At 41.9% G+C, this 17,008-nt stretch overlaps 1 protein-coding gene across 1 annotated transcript in view; it reads left to right on the forward strand.

Moving 5' to 3' along the window:
• Positions 1 to 17,008, forward strand: part of RBM20 (RNA binding motif protein 20) — a 30,336-nt gene that overhangs the window by 11,873 nt on the left and 1,455 nt on the right. The window contains exons 6-13 of the mRNA XM_075155033.1: positions 2,178 to 2,321; positions 3,066 to 3,197; positions 5,060 to 5,139; positions 5,964 to 6,651; positions 8,552 to 8,650; positions 10,089 to 10,758; positions 13,189 to 13,308; positions 14,062 to 14,183. Of these exons, the coding sequence (XP_075011134.1) occupies positions 2,178 to 2,321; positions 3,066 to 3,197; positions 5,060 to 5,139; positions 5,964 to 6,651; positions 8,552 to 8,650; positions 10,089 to 10,758; positions 13,189 to 13,308; positions 14,062 to 14,183 (2,055 nt within the window). The remainder of the gene's footprint in view (positions 1 to 2,177; positions 2,322 to 3,065; positions 3,198 to 5,059; positions 5,140 to 5,963; positions 6,652 to 8,551; positions 8,651 to 10,088; positions 10,759 to 13,188; positions 13,309 to 14,061; positions 14,184 to 17,008) is intronic.

Below are 17,008 nucleotides of genomic sequence, written 5' to 3' on the forward strand. Positions count from 1 at the left end.
TATCTTCCTTTTCTGGCTATGATTTACAGCTCTATTTAATGAATGGATCCAATTTAACTGCAATCAGTTGACAAGATTTTGCTTGGTACAGCCCATCGACTTCTGGTATGAGTATGTTACTACTTCTTAATCATTAATTACAGCAGATTTATGGCATAGCATTTTAATGTAAGCCATTGCCAATTGTGGGGGGGTGGTAATATCTTACAGTCATTTAATTTAACGTACTGCTGAGTGCGTGTCCGAACACGGGCTCTGGAGCCTATGTAGAGAACAGCTAAGTCCCATAGACTAGTCCCATAGACTCTTAACATACCATCTCTTAACAGATCTAACAAAACAAACTGAAGGTGCCAGGTGACCTGGGGTGTTCCTACACTGGGACTGCATTTGCTGTCAGGAAAGTTTCCTTTTCCTCTGCTGTCTGTAGTTGTATTCTTCTGTTGTGTGCTACATGCTGCCTTGCCAGATGCATGCAGCCATCACTACCTTTTCTATTCAAGTAGAGTTGAGTTGCTTCATCTTTTTCAGGATCAGGTCTTTGTTATTTTTCTGCTAGAGAAAATATCTTACTTCTGAACTTCGGCACTTGTTTGACTTACCTGGGCAGGCCCTCTAAGATGCAAGCTAAATAGCAGATCACTTATAATACAGGGTCTTGCTGCAGCAAAAATACACAAATGTTTAAGTGGTGAAGCCTGGAGGGAAGGTAATGGGATGAAGGTGTAAATAAGATAACATTAGCTCTGTAACTTGTGAACTTGCTGACAAGCCAAACATTTGTGATGGCTCTGGTGAACTTGATCCCGCAAGATTATATGATTTGCATCTTCCCTTGAATGGCACAATTTTAACTGAAGGTAGAGTTACTTCTTCGGTAAAATCTTAACAGCAGAGGTCATAAACAGGGAAGTAGTCTGGGAAAGCTTAATCCTGTGTAAGCGATGTTTTGCATGTCATTAGCCGGGGTGAATTATGTTCTTCTTTGAGTATACCCTCATGCCTCTTCGCAGGAGTGCAGAGCCTGCTTTCCATGTCAGGGAGATGGGCAGCTCTTTGGGAACTGCCGCTGCACTCCAAAATAGACTTCCACCCTTGGGAAGCGATTACCGCACTGGGGGCTGCGTGCCTGTGCCAGCCCAATTTGGGAGCTCTGCCTCTCTGTGTGTTCAGTGGTTGCTATGCCCCCAGGAGAAGAGTCCCTCCTACTGCGTGTTGTTGCAATGAGAGGGGAAAGTAGTAGGTTTTCCAACCTAAGGTACAGCTGTGTGTTCTCTCACAAGTTAAATGGGGTCACTTTTACCCCCTGCCCAGTCTGTTCCACCAGGGCAGAAAGAGGATTTAAATTCAGCCCTTGCTATCCTGAACACCTCTGTAGTCACCTAAACTGATTTCTAACGTCCATAAATTCAGCAGGGACTGCAGTGAGCATCTGTTTCAATTTCTAGGCACCACCAGCACCACATATATGGGCGTTTATAGAATACCTGAAAATACTAATTTTTTGTGCATTGCTTGCAAATTACCTACTAAGGGCCATTTACTCAGCAATAGTGCATGGTGCCTTCGTGTGCAGGGAAGGCACAGAGCCCCCAGTGGGACAGACAGATGCAGACGGGGTGAGGAAGGCTGTCTGACTTGGCAGAGGTTGTGCTGGCGTACCAGATGGGTACCGGCCCTGCAGGGAGCTCGTCAGGAAGGGCTGAGACCTCCCCATGGCAGGGGCACGCTCCGTCTCCAAACACCAAGGGACCTCCAAACTCTTGCTGGTGCTGAGTACAGTGCAGTGGCCTGTGCCCGTGCAGCCCAGTCCTCTGCTGTGACATGCTGGGGAGCTGAAGCCCTGGAGTCCATAAGGTTTGAGGTGGCAAGTTACCTTTTGCAGCAATATCATTAATCCTGTTTGAACAAGAGCATCTCTTCTAGAAATTCTCACTGGACTTTGTAATGTCCAGGGGTGGAGACTCCATTGCAAGCTGCACTGCAGTTAAACATTTCCCTTCCCATTTGTATTTCTAAGCCAGGATGTTAAAATATAAGGTTTTGAAGAAGGATATTTGTTCTTAGTAACAGGTATGCAGAACAGAACATTTCATTTTTTGCAGAAATGCAAGGTCTTATCTAGTGGATGGAATATCTAAGATATAAACATCGTTTTGAGTTGTTTTTTTCCCCAGTTTTCCCAGAGGAAATCTACACTGGGTCGAGTTGTTCACATCTGTAACCTCCCTGAGGGAAGCTGCACAGAGAATGATGTCATTAACCTGGGCCTCCCGTTTGGGAAGGTCACCAACTATATCCTCATGAAATCCACTAATCAGGTACTGTGCATTTGGGGTTACCAATATAGACGATCTTCTGTCATCTATTAGCATAAAGACATATTGACATGAAGACAGAATCTTTGGGGAAAATCTCTTTTTTTGTAATAGAAACTTAAAGATATGAAGTCTGCTCTCAAAGTAAAAAAAATTGGTGTTCACAGAATGAGGTGATGGCATGAACATGACCACTGCCTCATAGATCTTGTTAAAAAACCCCAGAAATCTCAATGAAGAAGCATTGTAAAACTGTACTCTTAAAAATAATAATAATAATTTTTAAAAAAAGTTAATAACTTGGCCGCCTTCTCTCAGCCATTTGTTAGGGTTACTTTCAGACTTCTCTTGCACAAACAATCTTGGGACCAGTGCATGCTGCAGCATTGCAGTTCTGCATCCTATCAGCACCATGGTGTAGAAGCACCAGTGAGGAAGCGAGGGAAAGGTGATGTTTTCATATATCGAGAAAGATTAGATTCCAGTCATTTAGTTTTTAACTAAACTGACTTCTAAAGTTGCATATCGGCTTTAATAGCTGGGTTGAAACCATTATTTGCAGTTAAAAGGAAGCTGAGCAATGGACTGAGTGTTACTATTTCAGCTCCAGGGCTGGAAAGCTACCCAGTTCTGTACTATCAAGACATGAGAAGAATCCAAACAAAAATTATTGTGCTGCCTTTTCTTTCTTATACTTTGTATTTTTAATTATGAAGTAGATTTTAAAGCTCTCCCCATTTGTGCTAGGCCTTTCTGGAAATGGCTTACAGTGAAGCAGCGCAAGCCATGGTGCAGTACTACAAAGAAAAACCTGCTATGATAAATGATGACAAGTTACTTATTAGGATGTCTAAAAGATACAAGGAATTGCAGCTGAAGGTAAGATAGTCATTCCTGATCGGATTTCCTGAGTTTTCATGGCACATTTAGATAATCTTTGCTGATTACTGATTTCTAATTAATGCTTTAATATTATGGAAAAAGAAATTAAGAAAGATAAATTAATGAATGTATGTTAATGATCTTTTATACTTAGCTGCTTTCTCTTGTTCTAAATTTTAACTCTTGGAAGAGATCCCATTTTCTCTGGTCCTCTCATACCATTATTTCAAAAATCCCTTCTGAGCTTCCTTCTGAGTGGTCTCCCCACTTTGCTTGGTCTCACAAAGGTCTAAAACACAGCCATGTGTAAGATACAGCATGTCAGCAAAAATAAGACGGTCCTATCCTTCTAGTCAGGCATTAAGCCTGAAGCAATGCTTTTCGCTGCTTGCATGCTTGAGCCATAGTACAATCTCTATACCAAGCAATGATGGCAGGGCTAAACATCACACTGATTTCTTTTTCTTTCTTGTGAATGAAATTCAAATTAAATTAAAAAGCAAGATTTTTTTATTTTTTCCATAGAGTCAGAACAGAGCAATAGTCTTTGGACCTTCAGTAGAGAGTGTAACACTTCTGATGCGAACACCTGAATGATGTCCAAAAATCAGTGCTCTTGTGAGCATATTTATGGAAGCTTATGTACTGCCATGTGTAATGCTAAGAGAGTATTTTTTTTCATGGAGGCTTGGACTGGAACTGGCAATGCAGAGCTGAAAAGCTTCATATGATATTATCTAACACAGCACAAAGTTGTTTTATAAAATAAATCTGTAATGTTCCAAGTTAAGAGGTTAAGGGGCCTTTTTATGAGCCTTGAGGAAAAACAAGTAACTCAGATGGTTTGGTTTGACCTTTGGAAAAGTCTCTTTCTCTCCTGTATGTGTAGAATAGTTTAAGGAGACTTAAAGGAGTTGCCAGAATTCCGTAAACTAGAGCAGTCTTTCTTAATGTGGTACGGTGAAGGGGTTCAGATGTAAGGTAGCAGAGATTGTGCATCTTAACATAGAGGCAGAACAGGAATTACCGGGGAGAGTGTGGGAGTTTGCCTAGATTTCAGGAAAATTTTCAGCCTTTCCAATGGCAGTTTTTCAGGTCATGGAATTATTTTTCTCTGCATGAGCAAAAGCCCTTTCTCTTTTTTAAAAACAAACAAACAAACAAAAGTGCAACATGGAAGGGGGAATATGCATGAGATATTTGCCACTACACACTGCTCTGAGTTCCTGCATGATTATGTTGCTCAGCTGTGCATGCTCCAAGTGTTTAATGAATTGCATGCACTCCAGCCTGGAGTAGTGCATCTTTTGTAAATAATCTTGAATCTCAAGTAATCAACACTTCCTGTACGCATCTTTCTTGTACTTAGCTTTTCTGACGCTCTTGTGTCCAAACATAGTCTTTTAGAGCTATACTCCAGAATAAGCCAAACTCTGAGATGAAGAGAAGGCAGTTCATTTCTAGAGGGTCAGAGATAGGCTGCTATACATATTTAATTCAGATATTAGAAAAATTATCTGGTTTGTTTCGTCTTGCATCCAATTCCTAGAAAGTACTCTGCAGTGAATGTGTATCAGGGAAGGACAAGCTGGTTTTCAAAGCCTGTTACAGCAGCCAAGTATGAAGAGACAGTGCTACGATGTAATGGAGCAAATTTTCCATTTGTATCATTTTACTGCTTTGATCGTGTTGTTGAGATACCAGCTGCAGAGAAGACTGTAACCACAACACTGAAACCAAATATTTCTCAGTAGTAGTATAATTAAATGATGCATGGATGCTGTTTCTTGAAGGACAAATCACCTATATTAGCTGGGACAGTAGTGCAGCATGCTAAACAGTGTCTTTGTCTTATTTAGAAACCAGGTAAGAACGTGGCTGCTATCATCCAGGACATCCACTCGCAGAGGGAGAGGGACCTACTGCGTGAAGCGGACAGGTAAAGTTTCTTCGTAGTTTGGAATTGGGACCTGGATAAGTCTGTAAACCTGCAGCTAGAAAAAGCATTATCTGTGTGCTTCCCTCTCTTATCTCATTTGCTTTCTTAATTTGGGTTTCACTTCAAATCACTGTAAAAATATAAGTGGTACAATAGTAGATACACAGGGCCTATATAATGAGATCAGTTGAAACTGTGCATGTTATGAAAATAAATGAACTCTTTCCTACTGATGATGATGACTCAGAAAATATGCCTGGCATGTGAAGAACACACAAATGAAGCTGCTTCCCTCTCCTCCCCCTTGAGTGAAAAGCATAAAGGCTGGGGGTGCTGCAAGACCTAGTGGGAAGGAGCGGTTCAGATCAAAATGTATTTGGGTATGTTTCTGATCTGCCTGACTTCTGGTCCTTCCAGCAAAAATGGAGAGGAATCACAGTCCTAAAACATCTCTTTTAAACAGATGACCTTTGTCACTTTTGTCTCAGAGTTGCCCTAGATGACTGAGTATTAAGGGTACAGACATTAGGGTCATTGTAAAGGTATTAACATACTATAAACTTTTAATGCTAAGCCCCTATGAGACACTTTTAAGAATGAACGAATATGTTCTTGACAGATCTGTGGGGATTTAGTTAAGCTCTGTGGATACGACACTGCCTTTTCTCTTGTTCACTGTGTTTGCAGCTGTGCAGTGCATGTCTGTGAAAGGCCTGGGGTCTCAGGTTCGCAGGCACCAGAGCAGTCCCCATGCGTTTCCAGTGTACAAGAACTTGGTAGATCACAGCGGGTCAGCCAGTTACAGCTGCCTTTTCCCTTTGCAGCAGGTATGGCACGGAGAGGCCCCGCTCTCGCAGCCCCATAAGCCGCTCCCTGTCGCCCCGATCCCACACTCCCAGCTTTACTTCCTGCAGTTCACCCCACAGCCCGATGGGGACCAGCAGGACCGACTGGGGAAATGGGAGAGAGTCATGGGATCAGTCCCCGTATTCTCGACGGGAAGAGGAAAGAGACAGCAGAGAATGGCGAGAGAACGGGGACGAGAAGAGGGACAGGACTGACACTTGGGTACACGAGAGGAAACATTATTCCCGACAGCTGGACAAGTTTGATTTGGATGAACGGATTGAAGGAGGCAGAGGGCACAGGGAAAAATATTTAAGGACTGGTTCCCCTGGCTCCCTTCACCCTTTATCTGGCTATAAGAACAGGGAAGATGACTATTACCGAAAAACCTCTAAGTCAAAATCTGACAAGTTTCAGAGGCAGCTGCAGGATTTACCTGGGAGATCTAAGAGAAAGGAAGAGGCAAAGTTAAGGGAACGCAGGCATTCTTACAGCGAGGACGCTGCCAGGGAGGAGGCAGCTGAACAGAAGCACAGCAAAGCGTCTGAGGGCTCCAGGCAAAAACAAAGTGATAAGAATAAGGTGAAGAAAGCTGAAAAAGACCAAGAGGAAGATGCTGCTGCTGAAGGCAGTGATGTGAAGGAAACCAAACCTCCCGAAAATGAGGTAAATAGAGATCTCAAACTGTATGTAAGAAGAAGGTAAATGCTGAAGTAATAGATTTTCTGAAATATTTTAAATCAGTTGTTGTGGGTATGGTGCTAGTGACATGCAATGTTTTGCCATGATAAAATCAGGGCATATGGTCCTAGAAGAGATCTTGGGAGGTCATCTTGTCCACGTCTTTGCCCAGATCATGCAGATCTATTACACTGTTGCAGTGTTGGGTACATGGACATTGTCTTTCCGTGTCAAGGACAGAACCTCTGGGTAACCAGTGAGGGGAAGGGGACAGACAAAACACAACAAAACACAGTGGCAATCTGCTGTTTGCATGCAGGTTGTGTGTGCAGGGGCAATTGCCTTAGTGCTCTCTCTTCTACGTCTGTGCAGAATACCCCATAGCGGCTCTCTCTGCATCCATCACCTCCTTCACTGCCTGTGATGTGGATTGAGTTACCTGGGGATTAAGTGGTATTTTACAGGGATGCACAATATTTGTAGGACAATACAGGGAACTGGTTGTTATACTGCTAAAATGGGGAATGAACTTTTAATGAGGAACATTTTCTTTTTGGTCAACTCAGCAAAGCAATTGGTTTCTATTTATCATATGTCCCTACCCTCAGCTGAGGCAGGGATAATTCACACCACTCCCTTCAATGTGCTGGCAGGAATCTCTTCCCATGGCAGAACCACCGAATCAGCTCACCTGTAAAATTATGGGATCTCTGGAGAAATCCTCCCAGTTGGTGAAGTGGCAGCATTTGTGGGTTTGATTCTCCACTGGGAAAAAGTGGAGAGGGAACAGATCAGGATGCCTCATTCGCTCAGTCCCAGTACAGCCCATGCTCATATCCCCACCCTATGGGGATCTTGTTACTGGCTCTTGGCCACCTTGCCTCCCCCAGTCCCCTCTGGTGATACACTGCTGCCATCCACCCCTGGGGACACTGCACAGGAGGCTGCAGAGCTGCTTTGCTAACCAAGGGTCCGTCTCTTGCTTGTGACTTTGTGCTGCCAGGGCCATCTTCGGTTGTTTTTAGTTGACCTTGCGTTCGTTCTTCTCATGTGGGGGCAAGGTTGGTGGAAATCTCTAGATCTTGTAACTCAGCTAGTCCCTGTAACAGGCAGCAGCACTACCTCATGCCATAGATATGTGTGTCTGTACCACCTTTTGTCATCTTTCTCCGTTGGCTGGTATTTCACTGTGATGGATTGTTCCTTGGGAGGAGATGTCAGAGAGAAATGTCAGACAGCATCCTAAATCACCAGTGTTGCACTCTCCTTTGCATGTTTTTAAAGTTATTTTAAAGTTGCTTTGTTAAAAGCACACTCCTCCAGGGACTACTGCTAATAATTTATTTTGAAAGGAAGAAATAGGTTTGAATGTCTTGAACTCACACTTCTGCTTCGCCCCTCTTTTCCCAACTGCCAGGTAGTACTGTGGTTTTTTTCTTCCAAAGTATGAACTGTGCAAGCAGTTGCATTCTTGACTGATCTTATATCAATAAACAAAACAGTTGAGGTCTTTTGCAGAGTTTTAACACTACTACTCTCCTTACCATGTTTGAGCCAACATAACAGATGTGGGTAGAGGACAGAATAGTGGAGGCTGGAAATTTTAACGAATTCACATTCTCCCCCACCTGTCTTCTAGCCAATTCTATGATGTAAATTACATGTCTCTAATTTTGTTTAAATTTCTTTTTCTTAATTCTTATTTGTGCAGCTTTGCTAATGGAATCCAATTCTTGGGTCTTTTCCCACAGCCCAGTTGACTTGCATAAACTTTAGAAATAAAGAATGTGACCTTGTGGTGACTTTGCTTCCCTAAACCCAGAATAGAAACATAATAGAACACCACTGCGTGTTGCCATACATGTATATGTTGTATTCATTTTAGCTTGGAAAAGAGGAGCAAGTTCCAGAGAAGAGCTCACCTTCAGTTAATAAACAAGGAAAAGAATCTGGAGAGATTCTGGAAAACACAAGAAAAGAGAAGGTCGGTGACATGTTGTTGGTGCAGCTTCCATGACAAAATGAGTGAAACCGCAGGTTTGGTAGCACATTCTTTCAACTGAAATATTAAACCCCCATGGAAAGGCTTGTAAAGGGGCTATAGAAGGGGGTTGTCTAAATTAACTTGCCTTATCTTGACCTCTGCTTTAAGGGATAGCTTTTCCTTAAGTCTCCAGAACTCTTTTTTTAGTTGCTCTTTGCCCATGTACATCATTGCTTCACATGCATCGCCCTTGGCACTGACAACTGTAAGTAATGTATGCCCAAGTGAACTGTGTAACTTTGTGAACCGTGCCCAAAAATAGGAGATGTGGTCAGGTGGAGAAGAAGGGGTCTAATGATGAAAACTTTTCAGAACATTGGCCTTAGATGGACTACGGATAGTAGCCTCTTCTAATTGTTTCTGGTTTTAATTAAATAATGTCTTTACAGCACCCCTACTACAGCATCGCAGTCAGGGACAGCAATGTCCTTGGAATTCCTCCAGCTTCATATCTGTAGGGTCATGGGTTGATGGTCAGATATGGAAGCTATTGATATCTGTTGCTGTAGAAAACTGATCTCCTGGCAAGAACAGTGTCAACTCCCAGAGTTTTCGTTCTGTCTTAGGATTCTAGGAGGGGAAGTGTGGGAATGGCCAAACAGGAGGAGAATACAGATTATTAATAGATCATGTGTACACGATGAGTCTGGGAGTTGAAATCTAAGCTGCAAGTGTGTCTTAAAAGTAACGTATACCTTATAATTACTTATAAATACTTCTGAAGTCCAATATTAGTATCTGAGTCCTGTAAGTCTATAACTGCACGTATGGGGTATTTCAGATTATGTACCTTGGCGTATAACTGTAAAACTGATTTTTCTTAAGGTCTAGGCCAATCTCTACCAACACAGTCCCTGGCAGAGGGCTCTTGCTGGTGGAAGGAAATTACTACGGAAGGTAGCCACGTTTTGTTAGTCACCGTAGGAATTTAAAGGACCTAGTCCAGCAAAGTGAAAGCCACAGTGGCTAGACTGGGGTTCAGTATATTCTCATTGTGCTGCCTATTTCTCGCCACTCTGGGACGGAGATTGAAGAAGGGGAGAGGTTCATTTCCTTGGAGATCACATAGTAGAGTCAGTTGCATAATAAACTATAACAGGTTGTGCCTTGTTCCACTGCTTACAGAAAAGTAAGGAGCAGGAGATGGAGAGACTGTAATCCCCAAGGAAGTTTATGTGATAATTAAAAAGAGATCGCTTGTCCTTGTGCATAAGGTTTAAAAAACACCAAGGCATATCGTTCTTAGAAACTAAGATATAAAAGGGGTTAGGCATGGCCAGGTCAAAGTTCTTCCTGGTTACTGATGTTCAAAGCCCACTTTTTAACAGTGGTGATCTATAATCACTGATCTCTCAAATGTTTTACATCTTTGTGACAGGACCGAGACTGGGAGAGTGGAAGTGAGATAGAAGGTGAGACCTGGTATCCTGCTAACATGGAGGAATTAGTGACAGTAGATGAAGTGGGAGAAGATGATTTAATTATGGAGCCAGATATAACTGAGCTTGAAGAAATAGTACCAGTTGATCAAAAAAATAAAACTGCTTCAGAAATGTGTCCCTGTATGTCAGCCATGTTAGAACTGAAAAATGATCACAGCCGCTTAACCAGGAGTGAAGACAGTTTTTCCCATAAAGCTTTAGAAACAAACTTCAGATCAGCAAAGGGCAGTATAGCTTCTAGCGGCTGTCAGGATGGTGATGAAGATGATGATAATGATGATGCTGTAACTGAAGCATCAAGTCTAAATCTGGACCCGGAGCAGAAGCCAGAGGAATTGCAAGAAGACCAATCTGCTAAGGAGTCTGATCCCCAGCAGAAGGAAGGAAAAATTGATAAGAGCTCTGACACTCGCTTAGAGCCTGAAGATCACCGTACACCTTCTGTTCATCTGAAAGAAGAGACTCTCCAGCTCCCTGATACATTTATAGATGATTACAAACAGATGGGATCACAAGGAGCTGAGAGCAGAGAAGTTATGGAAATGCTTGTTAAAAACGCTAGTGAAGAAACAAGACACGGAAGCCAAGAGTGTCCAGAGGCCAAGGGTAACTACTGTTTTTTTTCTTTTCAGCCCACAAGAGCCTTGCATGTTTTCTCTGACAGTAGACTGAAATTTATTGCTAACAAGAATAAATGTTGCTAATAGTATCAAGACTTGTCCTTGGAGCAGCTCAGTAAAAGAACCCCAGTGCCTTTCGCCAAGCTAAACCATTAGAGGCTCTTAGCTGAATAGTGTAAAGGAAATATGATAAGCAGCTCGCAAGCTTTCTGAAAGGCATAAGCTGCTATAATTGTCATGTCAAGGTTCACATGAGTTTAGCTAAACTCTTTCAGTGCCCTGCTAAATTTATTTTGAATTGTCAATGAAATGAGTGACAGTCTCTGAAGGTCAACAGAAAAGTATCTGTAATGTCTGGCTGGCTCCTGAACAAGGTGGGTATTCTTACACACTGTACTGAAGCGTTAGTAACATGGAAAACATCCGTAGATTGTTACTTCTCAGTCCCAGTTCACGCAAATACATGCCTTTTGTCAGGACTTGCCTTATCATCTCCTGTTATCTGCCGCATGCTGCCTTTAATATAACTGATAGGACATGCTGTGAGAAAATGCCAATAAATGTAATCATAGCTGCCTATTAATATTTTAGCTATCAGGAAAAAAAAGATCTTGAGTGTCTGAAAGTGAGTTCCTTGTCACACTTTCAAATAAAACTTGAGCGAATGGGCTCTGTATAATGAGGGGGAGTGGAAAACAACATAGAGCATGTTGGCCAGGAATGCTCTTTTTTGTTGCTGCCAAAGTCCATGTGATGGAGAAGGGTTTGTGAACAGAAGTTGCTGGAAGATTTTTGAGGGTGCAATTTTCTAGCAGAAGATACTGGAACATTTAATGTGAATGTCTGATTTTGAACTAACTTCTTCCTCCAGGACAGATTTGAAACTTGCTCAGTTTTCAATACTTACCTGTTTGGCCTGAAGACTCTTTGCCAGGCTTTGCATATTTGGAGATACCACTACCATGCAAACTCCCTGGGACTGGGAATGGCAAGGTTGGCTCCCCTGGGCTGCCATGGTCAGCCAGACGACGAAAGAGTTGGGTATCCCAAGAGCATAGTTACTTTGGTGTTTTCAGCATCTCAGCTTCCAACTTGCCAGCAGGGAGCCTGGAAGCTCCAGGGAAGCTTCTGCTTCCCAAGTTTCTGCCATGGACTTGGTATCTAGGATCTGCAGTGCAAGGCTCTAGGCTCTCTGCAAATGCAGCTGCCAGCCCAGAAATCAACTTAAGTGGGACTTAAGTTGCCACAAAGGCCCTGGGTGTCTTCAGAAGAGCTAACTGAAGCTTGCGGGTTTTCCAGGATCTCTGCTGCAGATTTGGAAACCTGGGATGGGCTTAAAATTAACTTGAAAGCCAACCAGTCAGGATTTTGTATTATTTTCTTTTAAATCATGTAATAGACATATTTAAAACAATGAAGAAAAATTCATTCTCATAGCCAGAAATTGCAGATCTTTGAATTACAGACTTGACAGACAGGAAGGGTTTGGTCTGGGCAAAAATATATTTGTTTTATGAGAAAATATATCCCTTATCTAGGTGAAATTTGCAATGCAGTAGAAATTTTGTCAGGGTAAGGGAACTAGTTCTTTGACGTAAGAACTGAAGAATAGGAATCAGACCAGTTTATCTGTAATTCTGTTGCTCTATGATAACGAATTTATCTTTTTTCAAATAAAAGCAATTCACATGTTGGGAAGGGAGAGCATCTGTTCCTTTGACTGGCTTTATCTGCCTCAGCAAATCAATCCACTGTTTTCCACACCTTGAATCTCCTGCCTGTGTCCATTAATGTCAGTCAGCAGGGACCAACCATCCCATCCCTACCAGCCAGGAACCAAAATCTTCAAGTGGCCAAGAGCCATAAAGCAGAAACTATCCCTTGGAGAGCTGAGGATGGGAGAACCATGGCTCCAGGGAGAAGATGACAATGGTGCTGCAGGGATCCTACCAGAGGAAGGTTTGCTCTGCCCATGCAGCTCCTTAGGCAGTTTGGGGATTTGCTCTCAGCAGGTCCTGCTGGCCCCCCCTTTCTCAGCAGGCCCTGTGTTAGCCCAGCTCCGTCACTGGTCATGCAATACCATACGCAGTTACAGAGCTGCAGTCAGCCCATGCTTGTGCCAGAGGCACGTGTAATGTTATAGATCTATTTAGAGGTTAAAATATGAAAAGAAAAAACATAATGAAAGTGAAACTAGAAATAGAAGAATGGTCTAGTGGAAGAAATAGAGGTGACTGCACAGTGTAGTGTAGCTGTTGGAGTTGCATTGGGTAGGCCTCTGATTTGAATGGAGAAGCATTTTTACCAGATTTTACTTCATTTATAGATCCACCCAGAAAGTGTTCCCAAGAAGTTTACAAATGTCTCTTTAAACTAATAAACTGTTTTCATTCAATACGTTTATTCATTTGTTAAGCAAATTCTAGGTACCTGGAAATGAGATCTCTGGAATACCCGGAGGTAGAGTCTAAAAGAAGGCACTCTCCGCCAGGCTGGGAACAAGAGGACGTCTTCACCGAACTCAGCATTCCCCTGGGTATGTTCGGATGCCCAGGCCGCCCTCGGCCTGCAATACCGCCCACTGCAATACTAGAGCTTACAACAAGATGTCACTTTAAGGCTACTTGCTATATTTATTTTTTAGAACAGATGTGAGGAGAGTGAAGAAACAGGGTATATGACAGAGGGGTAGCTGTTGAAAGAAACGGGCTTGTGATTATAGATGGTTGCTAATTTCATTCCAGATGAATGGCAAAAGATAGCTGTTAATGTCACTGATGAGCTAAAATAAGTTCCCTTGGACTATATATGAAATACGTATGAAAAATACTTAATAATTTAAAAGTTTTTGTCATAAAAGTATTGATTATACTTTCAGTATAAGCAAAAGGACTGGTTTTACTGTGTAAACACTGATCATGAGTAAATCACCTGGAAGAAGTACATCCTAAAGAGCAACATGTGTAACCTAAGCATGAATTTACTGCTAATAAGTACTATGGTTGTTCTAGCCCTTGAGGTTACACAGTCAAGTTTCCAGTCAATATTATGCACAAGAAGGTACATTTTCATATCTAAGAGAGAAGTGGAAGGTGTATTTGCAATGCACAGGATTTTAAACTGCAGCTCAGTATCGCAAAATTAGGGAAATCAGAGAAGTGAATCCAGGATTCAGTCTTCATATCTATGTCATTTAACTAAACTGCAATTTTTTTCTTTGAAAACAAGTTTATTGTGAAGGGGAAGGGTTTCAACTGACATTTTAATGTAATTCAGAATTTCTCAATAGGTGTGGAATTTGTGGTGCCTAGAACTGGGTTTTACTGCAAGCTCTGTGGACTCTTCTACACAAATGAAGAGACAGCAAAGACAAGTCACTGCAGAAGTACTGTTCACTACAAAAATCTTCAGGTATAAATACACTTGTAGCTAGCTAGCAACTAGCTCATGGGGTGGACTGTGCATAAGACAGATGATGCTACAAAAAATTAGGTTTTATTCTGTGGACAGAATTCAGATGAAGTGAAAATTAGATAAGCAAAACTTTTCAGTAGTTCCAAGTGTTAGCACACTAATTTCTCACTCCCAGATCCTTGAAATCGACTTCTGCATCATAAATAAAACGGGGCCAGGTGATAATTTGATCTTCTCATCTACATTTGGTCCTTGTTACTAGCACAGCGTGCAACTCGGATCTTTAATTCTCTGTTCTTGAGGGTCTCAGATGCTTCTATCACTGGGAGTGAGCCCAGCAGCAGCCTTTCTTACTTCTTAATTTCAGGAGCATTAAACATGCCACTTGTTTAATAATGTTGCCAGACTTATTTTTGCATTAGCCTGAATTTCTGCAGCGTGTTTCAGCACGCAGTACTTTGTGACGCACCGGCTCTCCGAGGCATTTCCTGTGACCCACTGAAATCACCTCCCTGTGCTACAGAACAGCACGGCGGTTCAGTCACGCAGAACACCACTATTGAATAATTTCTATAAGGATATGCAGAAGCATGTAATTACTTGTATGGTTTCCATAAGAATATACCATAAGCATATCAGCACTTGATTACAGCACACAGAGACCACGGGTGCTTGCAGTTCAATCAAAAGACCCTACCTTTATCACTTTTCAGATGCACAGTTGATAGTATCAGTCATGATAGCATGAGCATTAACTGCCCTGTGCTGAGGACTCCTCAGAGGAGGTAGCCTTGCCTCTCATCTCCTTGAGCCCCTGCCTGTGTGCAGGGTGTGTACACTGCAGAAGACACTTCCGTTGCCGTTCGCATACTCTTAGCAAAAGTCATGAAAGAGCAAAGCAAACTGCTCCTTCTTTCTCTGTTCTTTCCCTCTGCCCATAGTAAATGCTGGAGCTTTGCTTCTCTTCAAGCAATTGCTGTCTTTGCCTAGCTGGCTAGTAGGCATTGGCTCTTCTAGTGACGCTCAGGGTCAAATAATTTCTCTGGGAGAATTTTCTTCTTGACTTCCCTGAAGTTACGTAGCTGTGATCATACAAAAGCCTCTGGCTTTGAAAGACTGTGCCTGCAGAGCTGTGATGCTTGCTAATAATGGATCCTCCAAGTGTAAGCTTGAAAAACAGGTGCCCAGTTTGCATGCCTTTTTTTGCTTCATACAAAAAAATCCAGAGGTGGCACCACTCAGCGCAGGCTGTGTATCCCATGCGAGTCTGTCCCAAAGAAACTCGTGCTAAAGCAAAGATTGCTACTCCAGCCCTGGCCCCTGGCAACTGGTCCCATAGGAAGAAAAGGAATTTTTTTCATTTTCTAAGTTACTTTGTTAATGTCACAGAAAAAAAGGTCCAACTAAAACAGAGTCAGTGTGAAAAAAAACTTTTTTTCTCCCCATTAAGACATTTCACATGAACACTGTGGTAGGTATCTAACACTGACTTGAGGTAAAAGAACAAAGACCACAAAAACTGTTAAAATCAAATATGTCAAATATAGTAATGAAAACAGACTGTTCTGTTGAGCCATACCTCTTATCTTACTAAATGGAGGAAGTAAATGTCTCATCCAACTTTTGCCCACCTAAGTGGAAACTCAGCAAATTTTAAATAATTGTTCTGTATTACTAGAACCCTTTTAGTTGCAGTAATACTTATTTATGCACTCTGCAAGTCAGTCGTCTTCTATGATGATGCAATTTAGTGAGTGTATCCGCCAACATAAGAACTATGGACTCTAACATTTACTGTATGTGAAGCTATGGGACAGCTGCTGCAGACTGTCTTTCTGTTGTCTTGCCTACATGACAAATACCATGGTCCAGTGTCAACGACATTGTCCCAAATGCTGTCATGGCTATGACTCTTTTATAGTTGATTTACTACTTGTCGTCTTTCATGTGATCTCCTTGGAGCCACCTCCAAAATGTATGTTCAGTGTTTGGATTTGAATGCAAAACTAACAGTTCGTTCACTAGTTTTCTTCCAAAAGCCTTGCTTAGATGATAACGATTTTGGCTTGAAGTAAAATAGTCAGCTTCGTCTGAGTATGGTGCCCCTTGAAGAACAGCAATCGCTGAAAAAAATTCAACTGTTTCTTTGTCAGCCTTGCAGACTTTTTGTAATTTTCCATTTCTTCAGCTTAATAAATTATTTTCCTAGGTTGTATTTATATTTACGGATCCACTGCATTTTCCATGTCCAAAAAAATCCATCATTTGGCCATCCCTCCCACCACTACCACAAAAAGCTGTCAGATTCATCTGGTGTAAGCTACCTTGGCAACTCAGTGCAGCATTTTATCCTGTTTTCCACTGGCTTTATGCAGTATTCATCAAAACTTGTATTTAAATGAAAAAATATTTTTTCCTTGACTGTCATTTTGCTATAAATTAATCTGAATGTCTGGTCTGTGAACTTCAAAACTGATATTTGTAATACTCATGATAGCTGACACCATCAGCTAAAGGTGGGGGATAAACCTCAGTCTTATTTTGGTGGGTAATCATTAAAACAAAAATGCATGGGTTATCTGATCCAATGACAAGCGTTAGTGATTTATTACAGTTCATGGAGTACAGATCACTTCTCCCAGCCTTTATGGACCCTATATCTCTGTATACTACTGTAACATTTACTCTGGCTTTCTGCCATATGGAATTTTGTACCCAGGGATCAAGACTGAGAGTTGTGTAATTTCCACAGCCAAATCTCTATATTCAGAGTAAGAAGGATGCAGTCGTCATTTTGTCACAGGTGTGCCCATTCATTACCA

This window comes from Calonectris borealis, chromosome 7, assembly GCF_964195595.1.
Source record: "Calonectris borealis chromosome 7, bCalBor7.hap1.2, whole genome shotgun sequence".
In the NCBI taxonomy this organism is placed as follows: domain Eukaryota; kingdom Metazoa; phylum Chordata; class Aves; order Procellariiformes; family Procellariidae; genus Calonectris; species Calonectris borealis.